This window comes from Cygnus atratus, chromosome 2, assembly GCF_013377495.2.
Source record: "Cygnus atratus isolate AKBS03 ecotype Queensland, Australia chromosome 2, CAtr_DNAZoo_HiC_assembly, whole genome shotgun sequence".
NCBI classification, from domain to species: Eukaryota; Metazoa; Chordata; class Aves; order Anseriformes; family Anatidae; genus Cygnus; species Cygnus atratus.
The window spans coordinates 965,273-990,865 of NC_066363.1; the positions used below are offsets into that span (position 1 = coordinate 965,273).

The 25,593-nt window shown below is 48.2% G+C and overlaps 1 protein-coding gene across 1 annotated transcript in view; it reads left to right on the forward strand.

Moving 5' to 3' along the window:
* SCAP (SREBF chaperone) overlaps window positions 1-25,593 on the forward strand; it is a 54,424-nt gene that overhangs the window by 20,513 nt on the left and 8,318 nt on the right. The window contains exons 3-13 of the mRNA XM_035554515.1: window positions 4,129-4,258; window positions 5,711-5,868; window positions 9,477-9,697; window positions 11,115-11,220; window positions 12,101-12,273; window positions 12,985-13,111; window positions 18,128-18,240; window positions 19,188-19,282; window positions 23,401-23,499; window positions 23,953-24,171; window positions 24,877-25,310. Of these exons, the coding sequence (XP_035410408.1) occupies window positions 4,129-4,258; window positions 5,711-5,868; window positions 9,477-9,697; window positions 11,115-11,220; window positions 12,101-12,273; window positions 12,985-13,111; window positions 18,128-18,240; window positions 19,188-19,282; window positions 23,401-23,499; window positions 23,953-24,171; window positions 24,877-25,310 (1,875 nt within the window). The remainder of the gene's footprint in view (window positions 1-4,128; window positions 4,259-5,710; window positions 5,869-9,476; window positions 9,698-11,114; window positions 11,221-12,100; window positions 12,274-12,984; window positions 13,112-18,127; window positions 18,241-19,187; window positions 19,283-23,400; window positions 23,500-23,952; window positions 24,172-24,876; window positions 25,311-25,593) is intronic.

The window sequence follows — 25,593 nt, forward strand, 5'->3', positions numbered from 1 at the left end:
TACAAGTCCCCACAGTAAGTCTTGTTCCTGAGCCCTGCTGCAAAGCAGGGCCGAGACGATCTGTCCTGTCCATCCCATGTTGGGTGCAAGCTATAGGAGGGACACACAGGTGTGTCCACACACCAGGAGCACAGACACCCACTGCAAAGCTCCCAGCAAGGGGGAGTGCTGTGAGGGCAGAGCCACGCACTGGACGTGTCGAGGAAGAGGAAGGAGCCCATCAACGTGCCTGCAGAAACTTTAGGCTGGAGAGAGAAAACCTGGTGCTGTCCTGCATCGCCTGGGGGAGGCAGTCTGAATAACCTGCAGGGTTGGTTGCTGCCTTCTTCCTTCGCTATTCTGTGGATGGATTAAAAATATGCACTGGGTGGAGCATACGGGTCTCTTCTTACAGCATCAGTCCTGTTCCATATTCAGAATTTGAAGAAATGAGTTGCGGGGAAATGCTGAATTTGATTTGGATACTGACAGGCCGACACAGCGCAGGCCTACGAGGGTGGTGGAGTAAGGGAGTCCTGGTTGCCTTGGTTCCCCCGAGAGCTGCAGCAGGATGGGATCCTTAGCAGTGCACATATGTCTCGGGGGCTTTTTTCCATCAGAAATTTCCCTTCTGTTCTTCCCCTCATTTTGTGGCCCTTGGTTCTTCCAAGAAATGCCACTTAATCTTTCCTCTGTTGCGTTTGCATGTGCTTTTGATTTTTTCGGGCAAACGTGAAAATCCTAAGGTGAAAAAAACAACCAACCAAAAAGAACCCGTCCCTTGGTCGTTCAGAAATAGCCACTAAGGAGTTACGAGTCGCTGTGCCCAGTGTTTTGGGAGGTGACTTGCACATCAGGATGGGAGTGGTTGGCTTCTTCCCATGAACGGATTTATTTTTTTTGTTAAATAACTTTTACAACAGAAAAAAACGCCGGATTGTCAACAAACCTTCGTATTAGCAGCAGGCAGGCAGTCTCTCATTGGTCGCATCTTATGGTTCTGTGATTTTCTGATGCCTCTGATGCTTCTGGAAGCCGTGTACGAACTGCCCTCGGTTGGATGGACTCGCTTCCTTCCCAGCTTCTCGCGCAGCTTCACGCAGCAAAAGCTGAGCTTTGTGAACAGCAGGTACACAGCAGGAGGAAACTTCAACAGAGAAGTCGACGACACCCACCTCTACTCCACACTTCCTCCAAACAACCATTTCTGTTGCTAAAAATGGTTTTATGGAGATGTAAATACACCACTAGCAGAGAACCAACATGGAGCAACTGCCAGCCATCTCCAGAGGCTACTTTTTAAAATACAGCAGTGCTCTTTTTTCTGTTTCCCTGGCATGTAAGCTAGCACGTGAAAGCCTTCCTTCGTGGCCTCAAGCACAGAAAGGGCACATCAGAATCCAGGACTGCCTGACGTGCCGTGCCCAGCACTGCCAAAACATCAGTGATGGTGGCCAGGTTGGTGTTCTGCAGCCAGCTGTGGGTGAGGAGGTCGCTAACCTTTCCCGGCTGTTCTTGCTGCTTCCACAGCCCTGCCAGCAGCTCCTGCAAGTGCTCCCTGATCCCAGCTGGGTGATATTACTGCTCATGACCTGGGTGAGGGAACTTCACCAAGTGCTTCAGGAAGCTTATCTGTGCTGTGCGGGTGTTGGGGCACGGGCACAGGCTGCCCGGAGAGGTTGTGCAGCCTCCCTCCCTGGAGATCTGCTGAAGCCACCCGGTGTACGCACAGACACACACCTACACGTGCACGCACACACTTCCAAAAGCATTTCACCGCCCTACAGACCTGCACTGGCCTGGGCACCAGCTCTGGGTGCTGCTGGAGCAGGGCTGGGACCAGAGGGACCCGGGGTGCCCCCATCCCAGCCGCGCTGTGGCTCTGCGGACACAGCTCGCTCTGTGCCGGGCTGGGGAGCGCGGTCGGCGTGGTGGGGAGCATGGTGGCCGCTCAGAGGCACGCTGACAGGTCAGGGACAGGGCCTGATGGAAACCTCGGCAAGCTCAATGAAGGCAAAAAGGCAAGGCCCTGCACCCAGGACAGAGTGGGCCCCGGAGCTGGGCGGGCTGGAAGGCAGCTCTGCGGCAAGGATGGGTCGGGTAAGAGCGAGGCAGCGTGCCCGTGCAGCAGGAGGGCCTCTGCCCCCTGGGCTGTACCAGCAGGGGTGTAGCCGGCAGGGTTACCGGGGCCGTTTGGTCTGACCTCCGCTCATACTGGATTTTGGGGGCTGTGTGTTTTGAGGGGGAGCGAGGCCCACGCTGAGAGTGAGGGGGGTGAGGAGAGAGGGCTGCTGTTCCCAGGCCACACACAGGTGAGGGGGACAAGGGGAAGGCTCCTCCGAGGCAGCAATCTGCTTCTGTTGCATCGTACCCGCTTCAGCTCCTTCCATCTTTGCTTATACCACATAGCTTTCCCTACCTAGCAAGTACTAAGAGAGAAGATCCGTGCCTTCCTTTCGGAAGTGAAGAGAACCCACATCCAAGTTAATTCTCTGCCAGGACTGGGGGCTTCTGCTTTGAAAGGCAGGAATCCAGCACCTGCTGCATCCATCCAGCACCTCCTCCATCCATCCAGCTCCTGCTACATCCATCCAGCACCTGCTGCAGGAATAAGGAATATAGGGAATTGTCCTTCTGAGTCCCTAAAATTTACAGGGGTTACGCAGAGAAATGCACCTCTAGGTACTCTGAATCAGAAGTGTTTTCCACGTGGCCCTTTTTGAGATTTTGTGCCTGTTTTTCAGGCATCAGCGTCAAAATCATTTAGTGAACAAATCATTCTGCTGGTCACCTCTTCGTTCAGCTTTGTTTATCACACCTAGATTTTTTTATTTTAACGTCTTAGTCTCAGTCAGACGCAGGACGCTCGCTGCGTGCCTCTCCCCAGGTTTTGCTGCCAGCAGACCCTGTGGCAGGCGGTGCCACGCGCCTTTCAAAAGGGCTGAAAGCGATTGCTGCCTGTCAGAGGAAAAAGGCTGGGCCGTGTCTCCGGATTGGGTTTTGTGGGGTATTTTGTATTATGATGTACTATGACGTGGCTTTATTTTTTTCTCCCTTCCCAGTGCGCAGTGAAATGACAATCATTAGATGTGTTTTTGTCAGGCTAACAAAAGAGCAAACCTGACAAGCCTTGCTTCCCGTTCCATTGTTCTTTTCCAGCTTTTGTTGTTCAGCCCCAAACCTCGCCTTTAGCTGCTGCTTGCCGCCTCCGTGGCCGGGGATGATTCAGGCTGATCCCTGACACAGCGGACAGAGTCCTGCAGGAAAACGGTGCCAAGGCCTTTGTGTTTATTGCCAGGAAAGCTCGGCCACGCTGACAGCTACGCCAGACAAGGGAGCCCTGATAGCTCATGGTGCATTGGGCACCAGGAGCTGGATCTGGCCTGGAGCTGGGATCTCCGCTCTGTTTCGGCCCTTCCCCTTCCAACTCGCCGGGCATTGTCCCTGTAACAGCAATATTGCTTTTTCCTGACATGGTTTTAGTGACTTTAGAGACCTCTGAAGCTAAAACTGCTATCCTAAACTCTCCGAAACTACAGTATCTCAGTTTTGAGCTAGTTTCATGTATTTATTGTGCAATAGCTGCTGCGGTGACCCGAAGGTCGTAGGAGCCAAGGAGCAGGAAGATAAATATCACATAGCTGCTTTGGTGTCTGGCTGCTGCTGGTGAAATGAAGTTAGCGACAAATACTGGAAACGGCTCAGATTTTAATGAGGAAAACCAGGTGATTAGGATGGGGTTTGGATCAGGAAAGTAGCCACCTCAATACAATAATCATCTCAGTTCTGTGCAGGCTGTGGGATAGTTGATGGCTGTACTTTAGCACTACTGACTTTTAGGTGATAATGAATAATTTAGGTGCGTTCCTGCAAGGAGAACTTGCCTCCTTCTTCTCCCAAGATTCCTACTCATCCCTTTCCAAGAGAGGAAGACCACTTCTCTTGTGCGTTGGAGAAATACATAAATCTGTTATTATGAGAGCTGAAGCCCTGTTTTATTGTGACTGTGTCTCCTATTGTGCAGAGATAAGTTTAAGGTGGGGTGGGCTCATTTTACTCATCCATTCTTTGGGCTCTTCTGGAAGACTGTTTAAAAGCCTAGTTAAAAAAAAAAAAAAAGCACATTTCTCACTTCTGTCTTCACCATAGCTACCCGCTGCTTAAGCTGCCGTTACCTGGAACGGGACCCGTGGAGTACAGCACCCCCGTGAAGGATTACTTTCCACCCTCTCCAGACCCGGTCTTGCAGCAAGGAGACCTCAGCGAGCGCCCTGACTGGGTACGATTTCGGTGTGGGCATGAAAATGATCCAGGAGCTGGAGCAGCTCTGCTGTGAGGAGAGGCCGAGGGAGTTGGGGTTGTTCAGCCTGGAGAAGAGAAGGCTGCGGGGAGACCTCACAGCGGCCTTCAGTGCCTGCAGGGGCTGCAGGAGGGCTGGGGAGGGACTCTTGGGCAGGGGGTGTAGGGATAGGACACGGGGTGACGGCTTTAAGCTAAAAGAAGACAGATTTAGGTTAGATACTCAAAATCTGTCACAGTGAGGGCGGTGAGGCCTGGCGCAGGCTGCCCCCAGGAGCTGTGGGTGCCCCATCCCTGGCAGTGCCCGAGGCCAGGCTGGATGGGGCTGGGGGCAGCCTGGGCTGGGGGCAGGGGGCCCTGGGCATGGCAGGGGTTGGAGTTGGATGACTTTTAAGGTCCCTTCCAACCCAAACCTTTCCATGATTCTATGAAAGTTGTGAAATGCTGTTTAAGGGCCCGTTTTTCAAGGATTAACACGGATAACTTTGTCCTAAGGCAAGCAGTACATCTTATAAAGTGTTACTAGGTTTTACATACATTTAATGAAGGGTTCTAGGATAATGCCCCAGTTTCATAATGCCATATGAAGGCATGCAGTCTCCCTTGAGCAGCAACCAGTTGACTGGTACATATCATACAGGTAAACTCGACTTATGTTCAGGGGTAAGAAATTAATATTTATTTTGCATGAACAGGATGGAGCCCTGATGCTTTCCAGGAAGGCTGATAACAGGTCCAGGACATCAGGAACCAATTGTAAAATGATGCTTTGTAACCCCATTGTTCCTTTTCATTCCAAGGTCTCTGTGAAGCGGAAATTGGCTGTTGGCTTAATGTTTTTGATGCCTCCAGCTCTCCACTCTCTCCATGTGTGCTCTTCTCATTGTGATTGATACCATTTCAACCGAGAAGCTTTTTGCTTTATGCTGTTATCTCAGGTTGATGCTGGCTGATTAAATCTCCTGCTTCGTTGCCTAGTTCTGCTAATTGAGCCCAAAGTTCTGCCAGCACTGCAGCCCCTAGAGCAGGGGACATCAGCCTGGGCACACAGACCAAGAAAAATTAAACGGCACACAGCAGGGTCAGCACAGGTTGGGGGGAACCACCGTGTGGGAGAGGCATCTGTGAGAGGCAGCGAGTCCCCACTGCTGCTTTCCTTCCAGTACCAAATTCAGCAGGATCTGGGAGCCTCTGCCTCACACAGAAGCACAATATACCGATGACAAAATGGTCAGTGGCATTTTGCCTCTGTGAGAAACAGACTCTTTTTGTTCTCCTTAGGTTACTACTGCCATGCTTCACCTCTAACTTGGGAAAGAAAAATATAGTCTGGCAAACCCCTTCCTGAAAGCTTGCCAAGCTGTGAGCTAATTCTGCTAAGCAGCTTCCCACTCACCATGTGTTTTCGTTCTCCCTCTGGTTTTCCCCACAGTATGTTGGTGCTCCTGTGGCCTACATTCAGCAGATCTTTGTGAAAGCTACCGTCTCCCCATGGCAGAAGAACTTCCTTGCCGTTGATGTGTTTCGTTCACCGCTGTCCCGCGTCTTCCAGCTAGTGGAGGAGATCAGAAACCATGCCCTGAGAGACAGGTAGTTACTGTTTGTTAAGAGTTGTGGACGAGGCAGACCCACCCACTGTTGTGCACACCCGTCTTCTAAATTATTCCTACTAAATCTGATTATTGGCTTTGAATGTGTCAGATTCTCAAAATAAAATGAGAGGTCACTGCTGAGCAGTGATGGCATATCCCTCCTGCAGGTACAGCACTTTAGCTTTCCTGCTAGAGAACTTGCCTGTTCTTTAATTACTGATAATTGTCAGGAACCCTCTGGTCAGAGTCTTAGGCAGAAGTCTGGAACGGTCCTCTGAGGTTATACCTTTTATAGCTGACAGCATTTTAACATAATCCTTTTCATAAGCATGTGAGGCTTATATTAAAGCAAGTTCATTTGACCCCACCATGCCTATTGTGAAGCTCTTATACAATTTTGCATGGTCAGGAACCTTCTCCTGACTTTCCACTTTTGGCTGTGTTTAGGACTAGTTTATACCTGCTTGGTTTTGTCCTGACACAGCCTTCGTGCAAAAATAGCTCTCCTCTGCTTCCAGATATTTACTGGGAAAACTCATTCTCCCCACCCCGAATCCTTGTTTGTTAAACTAAATGTAGGAAACTCTCAGCTTACACAGTTAAGATGGTTCTGTGTTCACTTTGTCAACCTGGTTGCTCTTCCCTGCACTGTTCTTAGTGTCTTCCCTGAACAGGGGAGATGAGAACTCTACACAGGATTCTCACTGAAGTCTCTTTTGTGCCTTATTTTCCATGGAAATGACTTTTCTGAAATACAGTGAGATTGCAAATCCCTTTTTCATGGCCAATCACATCAGCATTTGTCAAGTGATTGATTGATGCCTCCATGTCTGTCTCTCTTTTTATCATTTCCAGCTGATGAGCTCCTACCTGATAGCAGAAAATCTTTTTTTTAGTTCCCAAGTACACGGCCTTGCACTTTGTACAGTTAATAGAAATGGTATTAAATTTAGCCCAGCCCTTACAACATCCATTTCAGATACTCTGTTCCCTTGCTGTGTTAGCAGTGTTGCTTTATTTTGTGTCCTTGACAGATGTCTCTATATCTTATTCCAAGGTTTTTAATAAAAACATAAATACTGGTTCTCTGAGCTGTCCGTGAAAAATTCCATTTTGTTTTCTTCAAGACCAGCGGTTGTCCTTTCAGCAGCCCCATGGCCATTTTCCTGTTAACCCATTTCTTTACTGAATTACATTTTTTGTGCTAACTTCTGTCTTTCCTGTGAACTAAAGCATTTTCTGCATGGTGCTGCATCAAAAGCCTTATTGGGCCTGAGTAGATGAGATCTGCTGTGCTTTCCTCATCTAAGAAGTCAAGTATCAAAAAAAAAAAGAAAAAAGGACCACTCCGATTAGTTTGGCATATTCGCACTTTGAAAACCAAGAATACATTTTACACATATTAATTTGCTTCTATTTTTTATAATATGTTTCCCTTTGAGCTCTAAGTTTTTATTTGTTGACAAGTTCTTGGCTGGTTTACTTTCCGAGGACAGAAGGGCTTTCCCTCCTTTTTCTCTCTTTGTTCAGTGAGAATAATGATACTGAGAACAGGCCAAGTGTGGTGAAAAATGGTGAGACTAGAGTCTTTGATCATCCCCTAGCTTTTTAGCCAGGAGCTTTCTTCATTCTTTGTCCTCTAATTCACATAGCTAGGGAACATCTGCTCTTTGTTCGTTTCCTCCTTTCCTGGCAGCATCCTTCATTGCTTCATTTTTGAGTGTTCACTTAACCACTCTACCTGATGATTTGTCCTTTTTTAAAACCAATCCTTGTGAGACAGCTGTCTGCTCTCTGATAATATTTAGAAATGCCACTCATGCTGTTAAATATAGAGCTTTTGCTAGCAGCTCTCAAAGTCTTGGCACTGACATTCTTTCTGTTTTCATGTCTTCCTTTATCACATGTTTAACTTTAGATAGTATCTGGATATAGTTGCCAATTACAGGTGAGAAACAACTTGCTCCTGGTATGTGTGTCATCTGCTCATTGTCTCCCCTTGCTGTGTTACCCTTGATGAGCAATGAGGCAGTGTGGAAGCAAAATTAAACTTACACGGCCACCAGAAGAAAAAGGCTAGGTAGTGATTTAGGCACTCAGACCTGGGATAAGGTCTTCCATTTGGTGTCAGACTTGCATATTTCAAGAAACATCGAGCTTTCAGATAAATTCTGAAATTACCCCAGAAGTCATTATGAAGTTCCTTCCCGTCAGTTGCTTTCGTCAGTGTCAAAGTTAAGTGCAGCTGATTTTCTTAAAATCAAGAAAAAAGCATACTTTTATACTAAGGTGGGACAGAAGCAGCTGACGATTGCTGACAACTGGACAGGAAACACAAAGTGATTATATTTTCGTCAGCTATAACGTTGTTGAAACTGTGAGCAGTCATTTGTGACGTCAGAAGCGACCTGAAATTTGTTGTAGTGTAGCAGGCATTGGCTCCATTCATTATTTTTGGTATTTGTCTCTGAATCTACAACGTACTGCTGGGCACATTGGCTGCACGCACTTGCTTCACAAATAAGAACTTTTACAGGCTTTCGTGCAGTATAAACTGCTATTGCTGTTATGTTTCAAAGTTAGTTAAAGCCTAGATATAAAACAATAGTCTTCTTACTCTGCCTGGAGCTATTATCGGAGGCATCACAGCATCAGTTCTTTTGGGTTCTCTTTCAGAAAACTTCTGTTTCTATAAACACAGTATTTTCTAGCATATTATCTAGTACTTTGTCTTGACAGATGTGACTTTTCTAGGTAGCTTGTCCTATAATACAGATACAAAACAAGATACAGATTCTGGAGGGAGTGCTGACAAAGTCATAACTCAGTCATCGTCGGTTGGGTTCCATATTTTCTCTCTGCAGTCACGATAGAAAAAAATCCTCTAGAGAAGGCATTTTAAAATAGTTCTCCAACACCTTCTCTGTAATCCGTGGGGCTGAAGCCAGGGAAAACTGGCCTCCAATGTCTTAAATTAGCCTTTGTTAAATATACTCTTGTTGCGCAAACCCCTGTGGTTGCCCATGCCATGCTGAGGGAAGTGTTCTCTTTTGGATCAGCTGCTCTGGCTTGTCTGGCCAAATGGTGTGCTGATGGGTTTTGTAACTGAGCAGTCACAGTCAGATGCTATTGGAAGCCCAAGCTGAGTCTTTCCTGAGTTAATAGTTGATAAGGATTATGTAATTGTGCTAACAGGAAGTTCTGGAACAATTCTACACCTTAAATAATCCACCTCAGGCATTCAACATACGTGGAAAGAAATATGCAGAAGAGTTGAAGGTCTTTTAAGAAGAGTTCAAGGGAGCCAGTTTCTCTGTAGACTGGAGGTATCTGAAACGTGGAACTGAAACTTGTGGCATCTAGGATGGGTGAACAGGGAAAGCTATGTGGCCAGAAAGCATGCAGAGAAATGATAACAGGGTTCTGGAGTTTGCACACTATTACGGTGAGGTCCCGGTCTGTGGCCCAAGGCTCCCGATCCTTTGTTATTAGGACAAGAGCGGTAACGTGGCGATGGAGGTCCTTGGGGTATTCATCTCAGCAGCTCTGCCTATCTGTGGAAGTTGTAACATGCACAGCAGTGTCTAATCTTTGTTTGCATTTCAGTTCTGGTGTCAAGAGCTTGGAGGAAGTTTGCCTTCAGGTTACGGACCTTCTTCCTGGCCTCAAGAAGCTGCGGAATCTGCTCCCCGAGCATGGCTGTCTGTTACTGTCTCCAGGGAACTTCTGGCAGAATGACCGAGAGCGATTTAACGCTGACCCAGATATTATCAAAACCATCCACCAGCATGAACCAAAGACTCTACAGACATCAGCTACTCTCAAAGGTAAGAGGCTGAAGTGCCAAAGAAGCCCCCTTTCTATAGGTGTAAAAATAACAGGTAAATCGTCCAAGTCTTTTCGTTCCTCTTAACTCTACGTGTGCTCTAGCCTTTTTCCCTCGTGCTATTGTCTATTGTATTCAAAGACTGTCTCATTGTCACAGACAAACAAACATTCATCCTGCTCCCTCTTGTGCTTTTGCTGTCGTTTGCCTGCATCTACCCCGAGATGACACTGGATCTCATGGAAGTATTTTTGCTTTCTTAATTAAAAAAATAAGTCTGACCATGTCTGGGGTCATACTGTTTCGTAGTTCAACAAGGCCAGAGGAAATGCTGTTCCTCCATTGTCAAAGGAATTTCATAGATTTTTAAAGGAATTTTGTAGATTTAAAGAAATTTCGTAGATAGGTACAGGAAGCTTGTAATATGACAGCTCTGTCTGAAAAGGGGCTTTTTATCCATAAAGCAAGTTTGTTTTAATGGTTATTTTTTGAGCATCCATAACGTATGCACGCTGTGGTTTGGAGCACATGGAACCTTTCTTTGACAGCTCATTCACAAACAAGGTAGAGGTCCACAATATCCTGGGAATTCCTGGAAGTGGAGGTAGTGTTCATCATTATGCATAATTTTCTTTAAGCCTTCGTTCAGCACACCAGATTAACAGGAGAGACATTTAATAGTCCTTTGCGATGCAATACTTCCTGGAACCTCTGTCTCAAGTCCCACACAGGCATGCACAAAAACAAATGTTCCAGGGTTTTTCGGCTGCATCCTTAAAGGTAATGCCTGTCTTTGAAGTACAAATTGGGTGCCCACTTGAAGTGCCTGGACACACAGCGTGGGGAACAAATAGGAGGAATTAGGGGTGTGTGCAGCTGGAGGGCCACGATCTCATTGGGATCACAGAGGTGAGGTGGGGCAGCTCGCAGTCCTGGAGTGCTGCTGGGGGTGGACACAGGCTCCTCGTCAAGGACAGGCTGGGAGGATGAGGAGGGAGAGTTGCCCTTTGTACAGCTGGAGTGCCTGGAGCTTTGCTTCAGGACAGATGATGAGCAATCTGAGAGTTTATAGGTTAGGATTAGAGGACAAACCATCATCTGCTATGGGCTGCCAGATCAGGAAGAAGATGAGGATAGCCAGCCACCACAGGAAGTAAGTTTTTCACTATGTTTCAGAAAACATCCCATATTTTAATTTGTTCCCATTGCCTCTTGTCTTGTCACTGGGCTCCACTGAGAAGAGATGCTCCATCTTTATTTCCCTGCATCAGGTGTTCATACAGATTGATAGTATCTGCACAGAGCACTGAGAAGGTGCTTCCTAAGAATAATAGTCCTTATTCAACATTCTTCACAATGAATCTTTTTTGTCTCCTTTTCTGTTATCGTAATGTTTTGTTCACGCTGTGTTTTTGCAGATCTGTTGTTTGGACTCCCTGGAAAATACAGCGGGGTGAACCTGTACAATAGGAAGCGAGTGGTATCGTATACTGTCACGCTGGGCCTCCAGCGATACGATTCCAGGTAGGGAGCTTTAGCTGTGCTATTTTTACCTTAGGGATCCCTTAGTCTTTTCTTGTCAAGTTCGCTGTTTTCTCTGCTCTGATTATTGCTATGTTTTTGTTTAATCTCCATTTTCTTGTGCTTTAGAGTATTTTGGGATCCTCTGAAGGTGCTATAGAAAAACAGAGTGCTGCTTTTGGGAGAAAACTTGCTGTGCTTTAGGGAAATAAAGCAGTATCAGTGCTGTTTCTTTCTTTATAAAAAATAGTAAATATAAAACCCAAAGCTGCCAGTGGGAGTTCCTCTGATGATGGCTTCATCTGCACACCGAGCTGTCAACTGGTGCAGCCAAGGCCCAGTAGGTCTGTTTTGACCCAGTTCCCGGTGCATGGAGTTTGAGTGTTTTGCTTCCCAGAAAGCAGTAATTCAACTGGTACCAACTGTGAAGCCCCTCTGGCAGTGTTGGCAAAGCTGCCTTGGTTTGAGCAGATCTGAGGACTAAATGATCTGCTCAGTGCTGCACAGATTTCCCCGAGGAATGCCTAGGACAAAATTGGTAGCACAGGAGTCGAAACCTGCCCTGCTGCTGCCCGTACAAGAACCCTTCAGCCTCAAGGACTGTCCTGTAGGGCCTGTCATCAGCAGCACTTACATAAAATTTAGGAGATGTTTGAGTCTACAGGATGTTCTGTTCCCCAGGGCCAAATTTTGTTGATGATGAGCCCTTGCTTTAAATAATTTTGCTGAGTCTTCACAGTTACCTTTTGAATCTTCATAGATATCAAGGTCTGGGAGATAGCCACAGTGCAGATGTACTCTGCCCTCATTGAGCTCCTCCTTGGAATTGTTTGCTGGTTGTTGGGTACAGCGTGAGTGACAACCTGCCTGCTTTTCACGTCAGGTTCCTCAGCAGCCTCCGTTCCCGCCTCAAGCTGCTGCATCCCAGCCCCAACTGCACGCTGCGAGAGGAGAACATCGTGCATGTCCACTTCAAGGAGGAGATTGGCATCGCTGAGCTGATACCCCTCGTCACCACCTATATTATCCTCTTTGCTTACATCTACTTCTCCACACGTAGGTTTGTGGGGTGGAGAGCCTAGAGAGCAGAGCAAGCTAATAAGCCACCTATATATATATATATATATATATATATATACCTGACAGCTGTACATATGTAAGGGACGGGTGGTGGGGGACCTTTCCAGGGCTACCTATGGGAAAAACAAGTTCCATTCATAGCACTGCAGTTCCTCCTGTTTCAGCAGCAAATGTGATGTTGAAGTTTTACCGTGAACTGTCAGGTAGAGAATTAGTAGTCTTGTTGATCTGATTTCTGCTGATTTGTTCCTCTTAGACAAAGTGGTGCTACTCGTTGTGGTATATTCTGAGGTGTTCCCTGTCTTACACAGCTTTAAATGCTGTAGTAGTGATGCTTTTTCCAATTTGGACAGACTAATTTGTGGTCATGTAGATCAAATACATGTTCTGAGCTTGTGGATTTAGACCTTACCAGCCATATTTAAGTTCCTTTTTTCATGCCCCTGCAGTGCTGTACTGGAGCCAGTATAAGCCGCAAGCCACGTCTTCTGTCCCGTCCTTGTAACAGTTCTTAGGTACTGGGAGGCTGTGGGATCTGCCTTTCAGACATTGAACTGCCATTATTTCTGGGCTGCAGCTAGTAAAGTACCTGCAGAAATAAGTCGGGATGAGGATCCCTTCTTGACTTTTTATTAATATGTCGTTTTCTTTCGCTTCGTAACAGAGACTTTGCATTCTGTTTTTCAGGGAAGATTGACATGGTGAAATCGAAATGGGGCCTGGCACTGGCAGCTGTCGTCACGGTGCTCAGCTCTCTGCTTATGTCAGTTGGGCTGTGCACGCTGTTTGGTTTGACCCCTACTCTTAATGGAGGGTATGTTCCCAGCACCAAACCTCTTCCCAGACAAGGGCAGATGGAGGAGAAATCATTTGAAAACAGCTGCTCAATGCTTAGCCTTTAAGATCTAGTATTCTTCATATAAGCTTACATGATAGTGTTTACACACTACTGTGTAAAATTATAAACAGACTTCTTGAGCTGAAGGACCTTGTGGTTTTTGTCTGTCCAGCAAAAAGATTTGACTGGGTCCCAGTCTTCCTGGAGATGCCTTATTGCTTAGCATTTGGCTCTTTCAGCCTAAAGCAAAAGGTATTACTGGGACAATGTCTTAATTATAAATACGATTTCCTGGCAGCTGAGCAGGCTCCCGCATATCTTCCTCCTGCAGTGACTTGTCCTAGCATCCAGAAGCGCTCGTTGCTTGGTCTTAGGTTAGCTCAGAAGAATCTTTCAGAATGGCAGAGCTGCACTGTTTGTGCCTGGAGGCCAGCTGGTAACTTTGCACCCATCTCTGACATTTGTCAGCTTTTCTTTTGGCTGGGGCTCCTGCACACGTTGGTGTTTGGCCTTTTGATGTGGTTACTACCACTCATATTTGTGTCAAGTTGAAAACACCTGAGAGCACCATTAATTAAAGTTCAATTCGGAATCTTTCTTTTGATTTTTCTGATCCCTTTCCTAAGTAATTAAGGACATACCCATCGATTTTCTTCTCAACTCCTCCTTCCAGCCATATACCACCGGAACAATACAAAGTTTGACCATGAGGGAGGTTTTCTCAGTGCTGGTGATAGTTTACCAGGAGCCAGACCTAGATGGAGGAATTCTGAGGAGCCTAGAAGAGCTACGAATAATTGACTTCAAAAACTAAATTATTTAATTATTTGTTCCTGTTTTTACTTCTGTGGTAACTAAGAGCCTTGATTATGGATCAAGACCAGATCAAGATGGGATCTACTGGAAGTTTACAATTGTAATTCAAGTAAAAACAGTATTTGGATGCAGATACATTGGGGGGCATCCTATCTTGGCTCAATCTGGTTTTAGTTAGTGCGGTGACCAAGGCTTTTGTCTACTGTCAGCATTACTGTTGTCACACATAAGGGCTAAACTAATTCAGTTATTCCTCCCGCAGGCAAGACAGTTAATCAGTTCTTGTTTCTTAAAGTAGTTTTCCTGCAAAAAATCTTTGCCTTAAAATGATTGCACAGACGATTTCCTTTGGTGTTGAAACTTAACCCTTGCAATACCTTATAAATGATATTTAATTGGATGAAAGACGCTTGGGTTCTGTGGTTATAGGTTCTGATGACACTGAGGTTTTTATTTTCTGATGACATTGAGTTGTTTTTTTAGCAGGTTGATTCTGCTCTTTTAGATCAATGCCACGTGCTAGTAATGGTGGTTGTACTTCTTGATGCAATTCGTAGGGAAGGATCCCTCAGGGTTTGATCTGGCTCCTCTCCTAAGTGCTGTAAGCGTTTGGACACTGAAGGAGAGTGAGGCACTTTAGCTGAGGCCTGCCTTTTCGTTTCCTAAATGCTCATAATTTTCAGTTCTCAACAGTTTTTGCAGGTGGGATCACGCTGAAAGCAAGAAAGATCTGGATGAGATGAAAGTGGCATTAATATGTGAGCAAGCCGTATAGAGAATGGGTTGGGACTGCAGGTACCCAAGGGATCCTTCGACCTTTTCCTGATTCCCCAGTGTCTGCCAGAGCACTTTCCCTCTTGTTATCTGATTCCCGAGTGGGGACAGAGTGTTCTTGGTATGTCCTAGACCCGATGGTAACGTGCTAGGGGTTGGCCGGCTTCAGGGTGCAGAGTCAGATTTGTTTGGTTAAACTCTGAGCTGAATTTTAACCTTTTTTATCTGTTTTGTTTACAGCAGAGCCTTCTAGATATGGGTGTGTTTGTTTTTAATGGTACCTGTATTTACGATAAGCCTCTGTCCCCCACCGATTTTTGTAAGGTACTAAAGTAGAGCTTGGTGCTTAGAGATCAGTATCTGCTTATTACTACCATATGATATTATAAAGTAGACCTTAAACATTATCAGTCATCTTTTGTCTTGCTTTGATAGTTTTCCCTTGCCTTAAAGCATATTTCAAATATTAATGAAGGCAAGGTAGAATAGGTGAGGTAGACATTAGTCTTATTTTACAGAAAAGAAGACTAAGTGGAGATTGGTGGCATGCTCTGCCCAGGATTTATGACTGAACAGTAGGTTATGCAGAATGCCCAGAGTTTGCTGAAGTGGGGTACAAGTGAGCTGGGGGACTGTGAAAGCCTCTGAACGACTCCAGAGCACAGCCGCCACGAGCTGCTAGCTCAGCTGGGTTAGAGGAGTCATCGTCTTAAATGACGACCTACCTCTCTTTATTGATTATAATTTTTTTATATATGATTTTTTGGCCTAAGCTGACTAGCTCAGATGCGAACATTTACATTTTAGATATGAGAGGCTGATGTGATGAATCCATAAAGCTTCCAAGTTTATCTTTGGGTAAACCTGTGAGTCTCTCTGTTCACATACATGCATGGAGTCAGGGAGTCGGAGGAGATCTGTTTTCTTCGTGAGTTCATGGTGGTGTTTCTGTTGACTGATGGGTGCTGGATCTTGCTGTGATGCAGCACCTTCTGGCGTCCAAGTGAGAAATGATCTGTAGGTGTTTCAGTAGATGGACGTGGTGTGGCATCCATGCTCTTCCTTCCTCTTCCTACTGGAAGCTCTTTCTCAGCATTCGGCACTGGATGGCAGAAAGTACAGCAAGGATCTCTTGCCGCCTGCCTCACAGAGTGGGGAGCGGCGAACTTCGGTTTGGAGTTTGCAGGGCGCCAACAGCTCGTGTTTGACCCGCACCAGCTCATAGTGCTCTTCAAGAAAAGCCAATGTCGGGTTGCTCTTAGCCTGCTAGCCATTTAAAATGAAACCTGCTGACTCTTCAAGGACTATTTAAATTGATAACCTGTGACTACTAATTAATTATCTTCTGCAGTTGAAGCAACTGGTTAAGTAGGACATAGCTGAGAGAATTACGGGTTTCCTTTTGCACACTTGTACTGCCATCCAAAGACTTACTGCAGCTCGTCTGCAAACGGTGCTGGACAGCGAGCGCTTCTTGCAGGACTGTGTGTAAGGACAGGATTCTGCAGGAGCGTGCTCTTGCAGACCATAAACTCTGCAGGACTGTGCTGCACCATGCGTCAGACCTCTCCCTTATGCTTGTTTCATTCTCATCATCCAGCAATTTCCATCCCTAAGGATTCCAGAGAGGTTTTCTCATGTCTGTCTTCTGTTGCAAGCTGCTGTTTGGAGGAGTGGTGCCAGCTATGAACTGAAAATGCCTTTAGATAAAGCCTGAACTGAGCTGAACTGGCTGGATTTTAGGTTCTGTGACATGAGCAGGCAGTAGCCCCCAAGTGCCCTGTGTGTGTTTGTGGTTTTTCACTCAACCTGGAAATTCACTCGCTGTGCAGGTGTTGGACAGGAGATGAAGGGACTGATGCGTTGCACATTGTTAGAGCTAAAATTCAATTTGGATACCTGGAGAAGGGTGTGTGGAGGTGGTTTGGTTTTTTATTATTATTGTTATTTTGATTTTTTTTAAATTTTGCTTTGAATGGAGCTCGTGCTGTTTCAGCTTGCCATTTGTTCAAGGAACTGGAACGAAATAGCTGAGCTAGCAGTGATTCCAGACAGGTGTTTTCCCCCAGCAGGACTTGATAGGTACAGGCTGATGACAGCTCCACGTGTGCAAGTTTTGTTGAAGCCAATGTCAGATGGCTGTAGGCAATCCAAAGCAGCGTTTGGGAAGGTGGACCTTGGGGGTTGTGGCAGGTACTGGCAGAAAGCAGGAGATGTTCTCCTGAAACCCTGTTGTTTAGCTGTCTTGGCTCTTAGCGATCTGCCAAGGGGTGCGTGTACCTGCACGCACACACGTTCTCCTGTTGGATCTGCACACACCAGCACAGCACAAATTGATTACCCTCTGAAAGGACACATCCCTATTCTTGCTTGAGTTTAGCTGGAGGGAAATGAAGAGATTTACCAGCTCCCATGCATGGATCAGCTTCTTCTCCTGCTGAGCTGGGCTGTAAGTAGTTAAAAGAGAGAAAAAAGTGAGAAGGCAAGTTGGATAAAGTCACAGTGGTGGCCTTGGGTAGTCTTTCTCTTCTGCTTGAATATATTCTGAAGGACAAATCCGTTGCAGTGTGTATTATTCAGTCTTGGGCAGACATTATCCCTGGGAGGGTTTAGTTTGTTTACGTCCAAAGCGTGTGTACATTGCATAGTGGTCTGTGTCGTGGCTTCTGAGCTCGCTGGTGTGCTGGAGAACAGAGCTGCATGCGCTTTATTTCGTCTCGACTGAGAAGCCTCTTCGTGTGTCTCCTTCACTGCCTGAGACCTGGCTGTTTACTGCAGCTGCAAGGTGCCGAAGCTTTTCCCCCTTCGGTATCTGAAGCAGGCCCTGCCTGTGCTCTTCACTGGGAGGGGTTTTTGTTTGTTTTTGAAAGTTTTGTTTCATGTAATAAGCTGTGATTTAGCAAGATTTTCATTGCTGGTGGTGGGACGTGGTCCCTACCCTCGTGTTATAATGCCCTCTTGATGACTGTTCCTGAGTCTGTTGCAGTGGTGCTCAAATCCATCTTTTTGATTTTCACCTCTTTGTGGAGACTTTGTTGTAGAGACTCTGAGGGGAGCTGTCCTTTGGGGTGCTCCTGTGGCTGGTCCTTTGGGGACCCAGGAGTTGGACTTGATGATCCTTGTGGGTCCCTTCCAACTTGGATATTCTATGATTCTGTGATTCCTGATCTGGGAAGCATTAACACAAATTTAGTGGTTGTCTGCAATGGCTATTTTTCAGAAAATCATGCAGTTTCTTAAAAACGTTCATATCTGCCCAAAGCAGATGAAATACACTCCTCTTACCTCACCACAGAATAATATTGTACAAGAAAGGGTTTGGCTAAGAGCACTGGATAGTGTTTGCTGTTAACTTTCTTTAACCAAAGATCTCATTCTCATTTTTTCTTCTGCTTCCCCCAGAGAGATATTTCCCTACTTGGTTGTTGTGATTGGCCTGGAAAACGTGCTGGTCCTCACCAAGTCGGTTGTCTCTACGCCCGTCGACCTGGAAGTGAAGCTACGCATTGCCCAAGGTATGCACCTGCTCTGGGAAAATGCTGAGAGAGAAAAAATTGGTGTAATCCCAAGACTGGGAGATGGGGAATTATCTTAATTGTGGTCTGTAGAGGAAACGAGGACTGGGTGTGTTGAATGTGAATCGGCAACTGTGTTCTTAGGGTCTTTTGTACTATTTTTGTTATTTCCAAGACTAACGTAAGCCTCTAACTGTGGGCACTGCTTTTTAGATTCTTGACTGAAGCATTGGCAAAACAAGTTTTAAAAAGTGTTAGTAAGAGAGAGCTGTATCTCCTGGTAAGGATATTTAGTGCCTTGTCCTCTCGTGTCATGAATATTTTAAGTGCAGTCCACGGGTCATAAGAAGTTCTGAGTCTGTGACCAAATTATCTTCCCTGTTACAGATATGCTCTGCAGCTGCATAAGGATCTGGGTATGCTCAAACCACAGATAAATGTAGTTTGCAAACTTAAAAGACATTTATAAACATGAGGGAAGAGAGATTCTGGAGTGATCCCCAGAAAAATATACTGACTTTTGAAAATAAGAGTGGTTTGTATCCTAGATCAAAAACGGGACTCAAAAACTCACTGGTTCCTTAAACTTCTGAATCCCTGCATTGTCCTGCTCAGTACCCTCAGACTGCTTAAATCAAGGCAGTTCTGTGAGCTGAGTTTTCTTCAGCTCCCCGTGTAGTTGGATAATAATCCAACTACTGCTCTGGGGCTGGATGATAACCCAGCTGATAAGCACATTGGAACCTACAGGCCAATTACTTGGCTTAGAAGTAGATATCCAAGATGGGTCAGATGAATTTTAGCCTAAAAGTGCCCTTTTTGTCTGTTGACTATAGGTGCCTAATTTTAAAGAAGGGTAATCCAGGGAGGAGTCATTTAAGCTCTGCTCACGCCCGTTCACTAGTGAACAGTCTCCTTTTACCTGTCTCTGCATGTTTTCTCCCCAGGCTTGAGCAACGAGAGCTGGTCAATTATGAAGAACATGGCCACAGAGCTTGGGATCATCCTGATCGGGTATTTCACCCTCGTCCCAGCCATCCAGGTGAGTGTGCTTGGGCAGTTTGAGCACACAGAGGCTTGTAGTCACTGCAAGAACGCAGTATGCAATGCTCTGCTCTCTCAGGCCTCCTGTTAAAGAGCACGCAGCTGCCTCTCAGGGCTTCTTGGGAAGAAGGGAGGAACCGTGTCCCACGGCAGGAACGTGTCTCCTGGGAGCTGTCACAGAGCAGGCAGTGGTGCAGGAGCTAACTGACTTCAGTTGGTGCCAGGCACCTGCTGACATTTCCCTGTGGCGGCTGCTTGCATGCAAATAGATTTGTCCTGGGGGGACATCGGAACTGCCGGCTGCCACCTGGGCCACGTGGAGCTCTGAGAAGATCTGGCAAATCGTCCCGGAGCCTTACTGCTCACAGTCCCTGCAGGAAAGTGTCTTAGAAGTGTCTGTAGTAATGGCGTTATCCTCTAAGAATATGTGCAAAGCAGGGTATGTGGGAAGAGGAACGTGATTTTTCGATGCCAGTTGATATAACGAATCGGGAGCTTTGTCCATGATTTATTTGTTTCTGTATCTCACAAATGATACTGTCTAACCCACCAAACCTCGTTTTCTGTGGCTTAGCTGGCTTTACTGTGGCTGAGCAGTAGAAGAGGTGACTCAAGGAAATCACTTGATTTCCACTCTGGTTTCTCTGGTTGGTTTCCTGCAATCCCAAATGCTCTTCCCTGCATCCCGAAATGTGTCCCAGACCCCCTGGGCAGTGACGCACGTCAGTCTGCCCGGTCATTTGGAGGCCTCTCATTGACTCGTCCTGGTGGCTGTCACCCCCAGACCATGGCGCTGGTCCCTGTGCTGTGACAGCCCTGGGACGAGCCGAGCAGGGGCTGGTTCCTCCCTGACAGTCCCGCCGTGCTCCTTTCTGTTTGTGCAGGGGAGCTTCCTGTCACGGAATTGTGAGCTAGCTAATCCCCTTCAGCAGTGGGGGAAACCCATAACTAGTGCACAATGTCTCCTCTGAGGAAGGGGTGGGTGGTGTGTTTGGGGCTGTCTCACCAGGTGTACGAGCCTTTGGGTTTTTCCAGCCACAGGCACCACAGTCTCTGTTCCAGGGGTGAACAGACTGAAACCTCAACGAATGATCTAGTAGAATGGTCGTGCTGTCGGGTCGGTCTAACACGGAAAGTAGTGTCAAGGTCTTCTGCCTCGGTGTGTCACTTTGCTTGCCACTTAGTGTGTCACCTCTTTGCAGGACTGTGCTTGCTGAGTTGCCTCAGGATCTACTCTTCTGTGACCCTGGGCCAGGCAGAGCTCGTGCCTGGGCAAGTCCTCAGCACCACTTCTGTAAGGCTGCAGCCAGAGCTCAGGGAGCAGTCAGCCTGTTCTCTCTGGAAATCCCTAGCAAAGATTTTAGCAGGTGCAGTCAGCAAGGCAGGAGCACCGGAGCATCTGCACAGTTGAAGGCCACCGCTGGCCACACGTGGGCTGTGCGTGTCCTTGCTTTGACATTGGGGAACCACCAGGAGACAGACTGCAGATTAAAGTGAATTATAATCTAAGAAGATTAACCGTTCAGGTTGAACTGGAGCGTTGCAGGCTGAACTTCGCGGCTCCTGAGCCTGGCTCTCAGTGGCCAAGAGAAGGACAGCGGGAGAGGAGCTAGAGCAGAATTCCCCAGGCTACGCCTGGCCACGTGTCGTGTCCTAATTTTTTTATTTGAAGCTGATTGCAGAGATTGCTCAGGTCAAACACCAGCATGATCCATCCTTTGGGTCTAAATTGGGCTCATGCATAGGGTCTTTCAGCTCCTCTTCCTGGAAGAGGAGCCATGGGAAGAGCAGCACTTCCCCACACCTGCACGTTGCCTTTATGAATGTATTCCTGGGTCTTACAGCGTTGGAACGCTTGTGATGACATCCCTTCTTTGCTCTGCGTGTGATCCTGTCCTTCCTAGGATGCTTGCTTTCTCCAGAGCAGGAATCTCACGGGGATGCTGTCTGCTGGAGCCAGGAGCGTGCCCCTTATCTGCGTGTCCCTGGGGGTGAAGGGCGCTGCGCAGATAACGCTGTGCTCGTGTTGCAGCCTCGCAGGCGTCGTGAAGAGAGGGACAGGCAGCGTAAATCCGGCAGGGACCTTGCTCCGGGCTGTCAGAGGGAGCAGTGCAGTGCTGGAGGCACCTGGTCCTGCCTGTACGGGGAGCAGCAGAAGAGGGAGGTGTTTCGTTGTCAAAGGATGTCACTTGCCCAAGGGCTGTGAGGTCCTGGCACCTTCCTCAGCCACCCCACAGCAGTGCAGCTCATTTAGCAGAAGGGAATTCTCTGTTTTCTGAGGTTCTCTTTCTTAAATAGAGTTCAGCTTCAGGTGAGAATTGGGCATACGCCATAAATGCCTTCTAATTGTGAGCTACCATGGAACCTTTCATTGCAGGGGGGCAGAGACCCCCCTTCTCCTTGCACTTGTGGCTCTGGTGGTCCCAGGACACTGCAGGGATGTGTCCTGGGTGCCCGTCCTGCATTCCCCATCTCCTGGCCCCCACCTTGTTCTGGAGCTCACCCGCCGAGAGGCAATCACTGAAATTGGGTTGGGTTGTGCTGTAGGGTGTGCAGAACCCAAGTATAAGAAGATTTCAGATTTCCAGGGCTAGTAGTTTCAGATAGCTCTAATCCTAAGTGGAATAAGTGGAGGTATTGGCGGAATTAATATCTCTACGCAGAGCTTGCCATTTGTGGAGGCTTTTGCTGAGGTCTGGGTGAAATCCAGCTGGGCGTTGCTTTCCCTCTGTTTTTCTCCTTTAGAGAGGAACCCGTGCTGTGTTTTCATCCCCAGAATGTTTCGGGATGTCGTGTTTGCTCCCCAAACCTCCCGTCAGATGCCGAGGAAGGGATTAAGCCGAAATCAGAGCCTTGTGCTGGTTTTGCCGGGAGGTTTGGGGAAGGGCGGGCAGCTGACCTAGTGGTTTATCTCATCTCATAGCGTGCTGATTTTCAGATAACGGGCAGCTGACTGCTTGTGTTTCGAGAACAGTTTGGGCAGGATGGGGAGGCTTCAAGGTTCGTTCCGAGGTTTCGGATAGCCTCTCCTGCTGTCACAGGCAAGAAGCTGGGGTAGGCTTAGGCTGCAGGGGGACAAAAATGGATCTTGAGGGCCCCTCTCCTTCCTCTGAGGTGGGTGTGGGTGCATGTAGTGTGGATGCCACAGCTGGGCCCAGCGGGGATTTGCCAGGTCTGTTCTGCAAGCGAGGGCTGGACTCTCTGATCTCTTCTTTAGCCTGAGGTTGCTGCTGGTGCCTGCTTTCGGTTTGCTTGATCTCCCCGTGTTACTACATCTTTTTTGGGCCCTGACAGGTCCTGGCAGCAATGTGTACCTCCAAGGGGCGTCCCTGGTGCTGGGCACACTTGTTGTACTCCTCTTGTCATCCTCATTTCTGCAGTGGCACCTGCTGGGGAAGCGGAGCATGGCAGGGAGCTCAGGATCCATCTTACCAACGCTGCTTCTCGTGTACTTGGTGTTTAGAGACTGGGCACGGAGCTTTTCTTCCAGGGGACTGAAAATTGCCTATATACATAAAAATAAACACTAAATAAGCACTAGCCAAGGGCGTGATTTAAACAGCCGTGGTTTAGCTGGAGCCCTGGAGGACGGCTGCAGCTACTAGGCGTGAGCACAGGGGGGTACAGAGGCTTCGGTGGTCTTTGGTGGGAGGAGGACTGGCTGTGCCCAGTCCCTGGGCTCCCCCTGCTCCTGGAGGAGTTTTCTGTCAGGGGGAGGTTTATTGGTGAAGGGAAGGAAACCAGCACTGCTGGGGGCTCTTTGGGCGTGCGATTTGCACACACAGTCAGGGGGCTGAGAGCTCTGGTGGCAGCCCCGCCACAGCTTTGGGAACAGGGACAGCACCCTCTGCTGTTTTTTCCTGGGGTGCTTTGATGTTTTGTGGCTAAGAAGAACAAAAAATGTGAATATGAATAAACGTGCTCTTGAGTTCTCACGCGGACTGTTTTAACACCAAGCTTTCAACTATTCTAAAGCCCTGGTAACAGGACCGGTCAGTAAAATACACTCACTCTGGGCAGGAGGGTGCTGAGCTGCCCTTTTCCTGGACTGGAGATATTCACCCCTGTCCCTGAGCTGCCGTAGCTAATCTGTGTGTGTGTGTGTGCTGCCCGCAGGAGTTCTGCCTCTTCGCTGTGGTCGGCCTGGTGTCCGACTTCTTCCTGCAGATGTTCTTCTTCACGACCGTGCTCTCCATTGACATTCGCCGCATGGAGGTAAGGACGGGCTGGGAACGCGGCCTCGTGCCTTGGCTCGTCCTGCTCTGCGAGCGTGGGGGGACCGAGGGAAACATGCCCTGGGATTTTCACCCTCTGGACAGAAAGGAGCGAGCTGTAAAAAAATGTGCTGGGATGGGACTTGTTGGTTACACACATGCAGGGATGGGGGACCCTCAGGTACAAAAACACGGAGATTGTGGGGAAATGGGCTGGAAGGGGACGTGGTCACAGACATGGTTGGAAGGAGACAGGGTCACAAACACAGTTGGGTGCAGAAGGGGACACCAGAGGGAAGCTGGGCCCTTCTGGCTCAGGTATGAAGGTGGGAGCTGAGGCCTAGCATGCATAAAAGAGCAGAAGAGAGCAGATAACGGAGGACTAGACGATCCTGTAGGGCCTTTCCAACCTCGTCTTCCTCTGATTCTCTGACGTCTGCTTCTCTCCCGGCAGCTTGCGGACCTGAACAAGCGGCTGCCGGCAGAAGCCTGCCTGCCCCCCGCCAAGGCCGTCAGCCGCTCCCAGCGCTACGAGCGGCAGCCAGCCCTGCGGCCCGCCACCCCCCACACCATCACCCTGCAGCCCTCGTCCTTCAGGAACCTGCGCCTCCCCAAGAGGCTGCGGGTCATCTACTTCTTCGCCAGGACCCGGCTGGCCCAGAGGCTCATCATGGTAGGCGGCATGGTGTTTGCTCTCTCAGGTCCCGCTGGCCCAACCCAAACAGGCTTCCAGGGGAAAAAAATCAAAAAAAAAGCTCGACATTTTCACACATCCTTGTTCCCCTGCGAGGCTTACACCCCCCCACGGTAAATAATACAAGAAGTACTTCCCTCAGAACATCCCTCTGCATACATTAGCTGCAGGGCTTTGCTGTCTGCTTGATGTTTAGGAGGTAGTAGGCAATTTTCTGCTATTTGCTCTGAGATACCTCTGTATAAGCAGATTTTCAAGGACTGTACGAGTGGAAAGAGAAGGTATTTACAGAGCAGAAGTCATATTTGTCCCTGCAGGCGATATGGAAGGAAGGCACGGAGATATTTCTCTGCATGAGAGACTAATTCTTTCCCTTTTGCAAGTGTAACTGTAATAGTGACACCAGTTCCTGCCCCTCCTTGTCCCCCATAGATGGTAGTGCAGTCACCACCATCAGGCTGGGTCGGAGAGCTCACAAAGTGGTGCTCAGGTTTTGGGCACGCCGTGCAGCCTCTCCCGGTCACCGTGAAGGATAAGGATCTGCCTGGAGCAGGACCCTAACCGAGGGCAGGGTGCTCCCCTCGCTGGGGTGCTGCTGATCAGCTCAGCCAGCTGGCGAGGGGGTGGGGGCAGCGAGCAGAAGGCCGAGCACTAAATGGGCTTGTCTCCTCGCTCCTCGTGTAGGCCGGGACGGTGATCTGGATCGGAATCCTGGTCTATACGGACCCTGCTGGTCTCCGCACCTACCTCACCTCGCAGGTCACTGAACAGAGCCCCTTGGGTGAAGCGGGTCTGCCTCCTATGCCTGTTCCTGGAGGGGTCCTGCCTGCTGGCGACCCCAAGATCGATCTCTCGGTCTTCCCGGCGGACCCTATGCAGCTGTCAGAAAACCAGACGCAGCAGCGGGAGCAGAAGTCAGCGCTGGATTCCCTGAGCAGGCTGGAGACGAACCAGCACAGTTGGGCCCAAGGACCAGAGGGCAAAGGGAACGGACAGACAGAGCTTGGGACTGAGGCAGAGGTTACCTGGGGAGCGGAGGATGAAGAGATCTGGAGGAAGCTTTCCTTCAGACACTGGCCATCCCTCTTCAGCTATTACAATATCACCCTGGCCAAAAGGTAAGTGGGCCGGCACCGAGGGCCCCAGGCACTTTGAATTCCCCGTGGAAATGAGTCCAAGCGTTCGTCTTTTTTTCTGCCCTTCATCCTCCCGAGTTCGATAATTTGTGCTCCACGCAGCTTACTCCAAAAGGGTCCTGAGGAGCAACCCATTAAAGCAGGCTCTCCTGGGGTGCAGAGGTACCAAACTGTGCTGGACCGCTCCTCTGAGAAGAAGGGCTGTGTTTCTTTTTTGTGTTCTCGGGTGTATTTCTTGCTTGTTACCCTCATCCTAGATTGTATT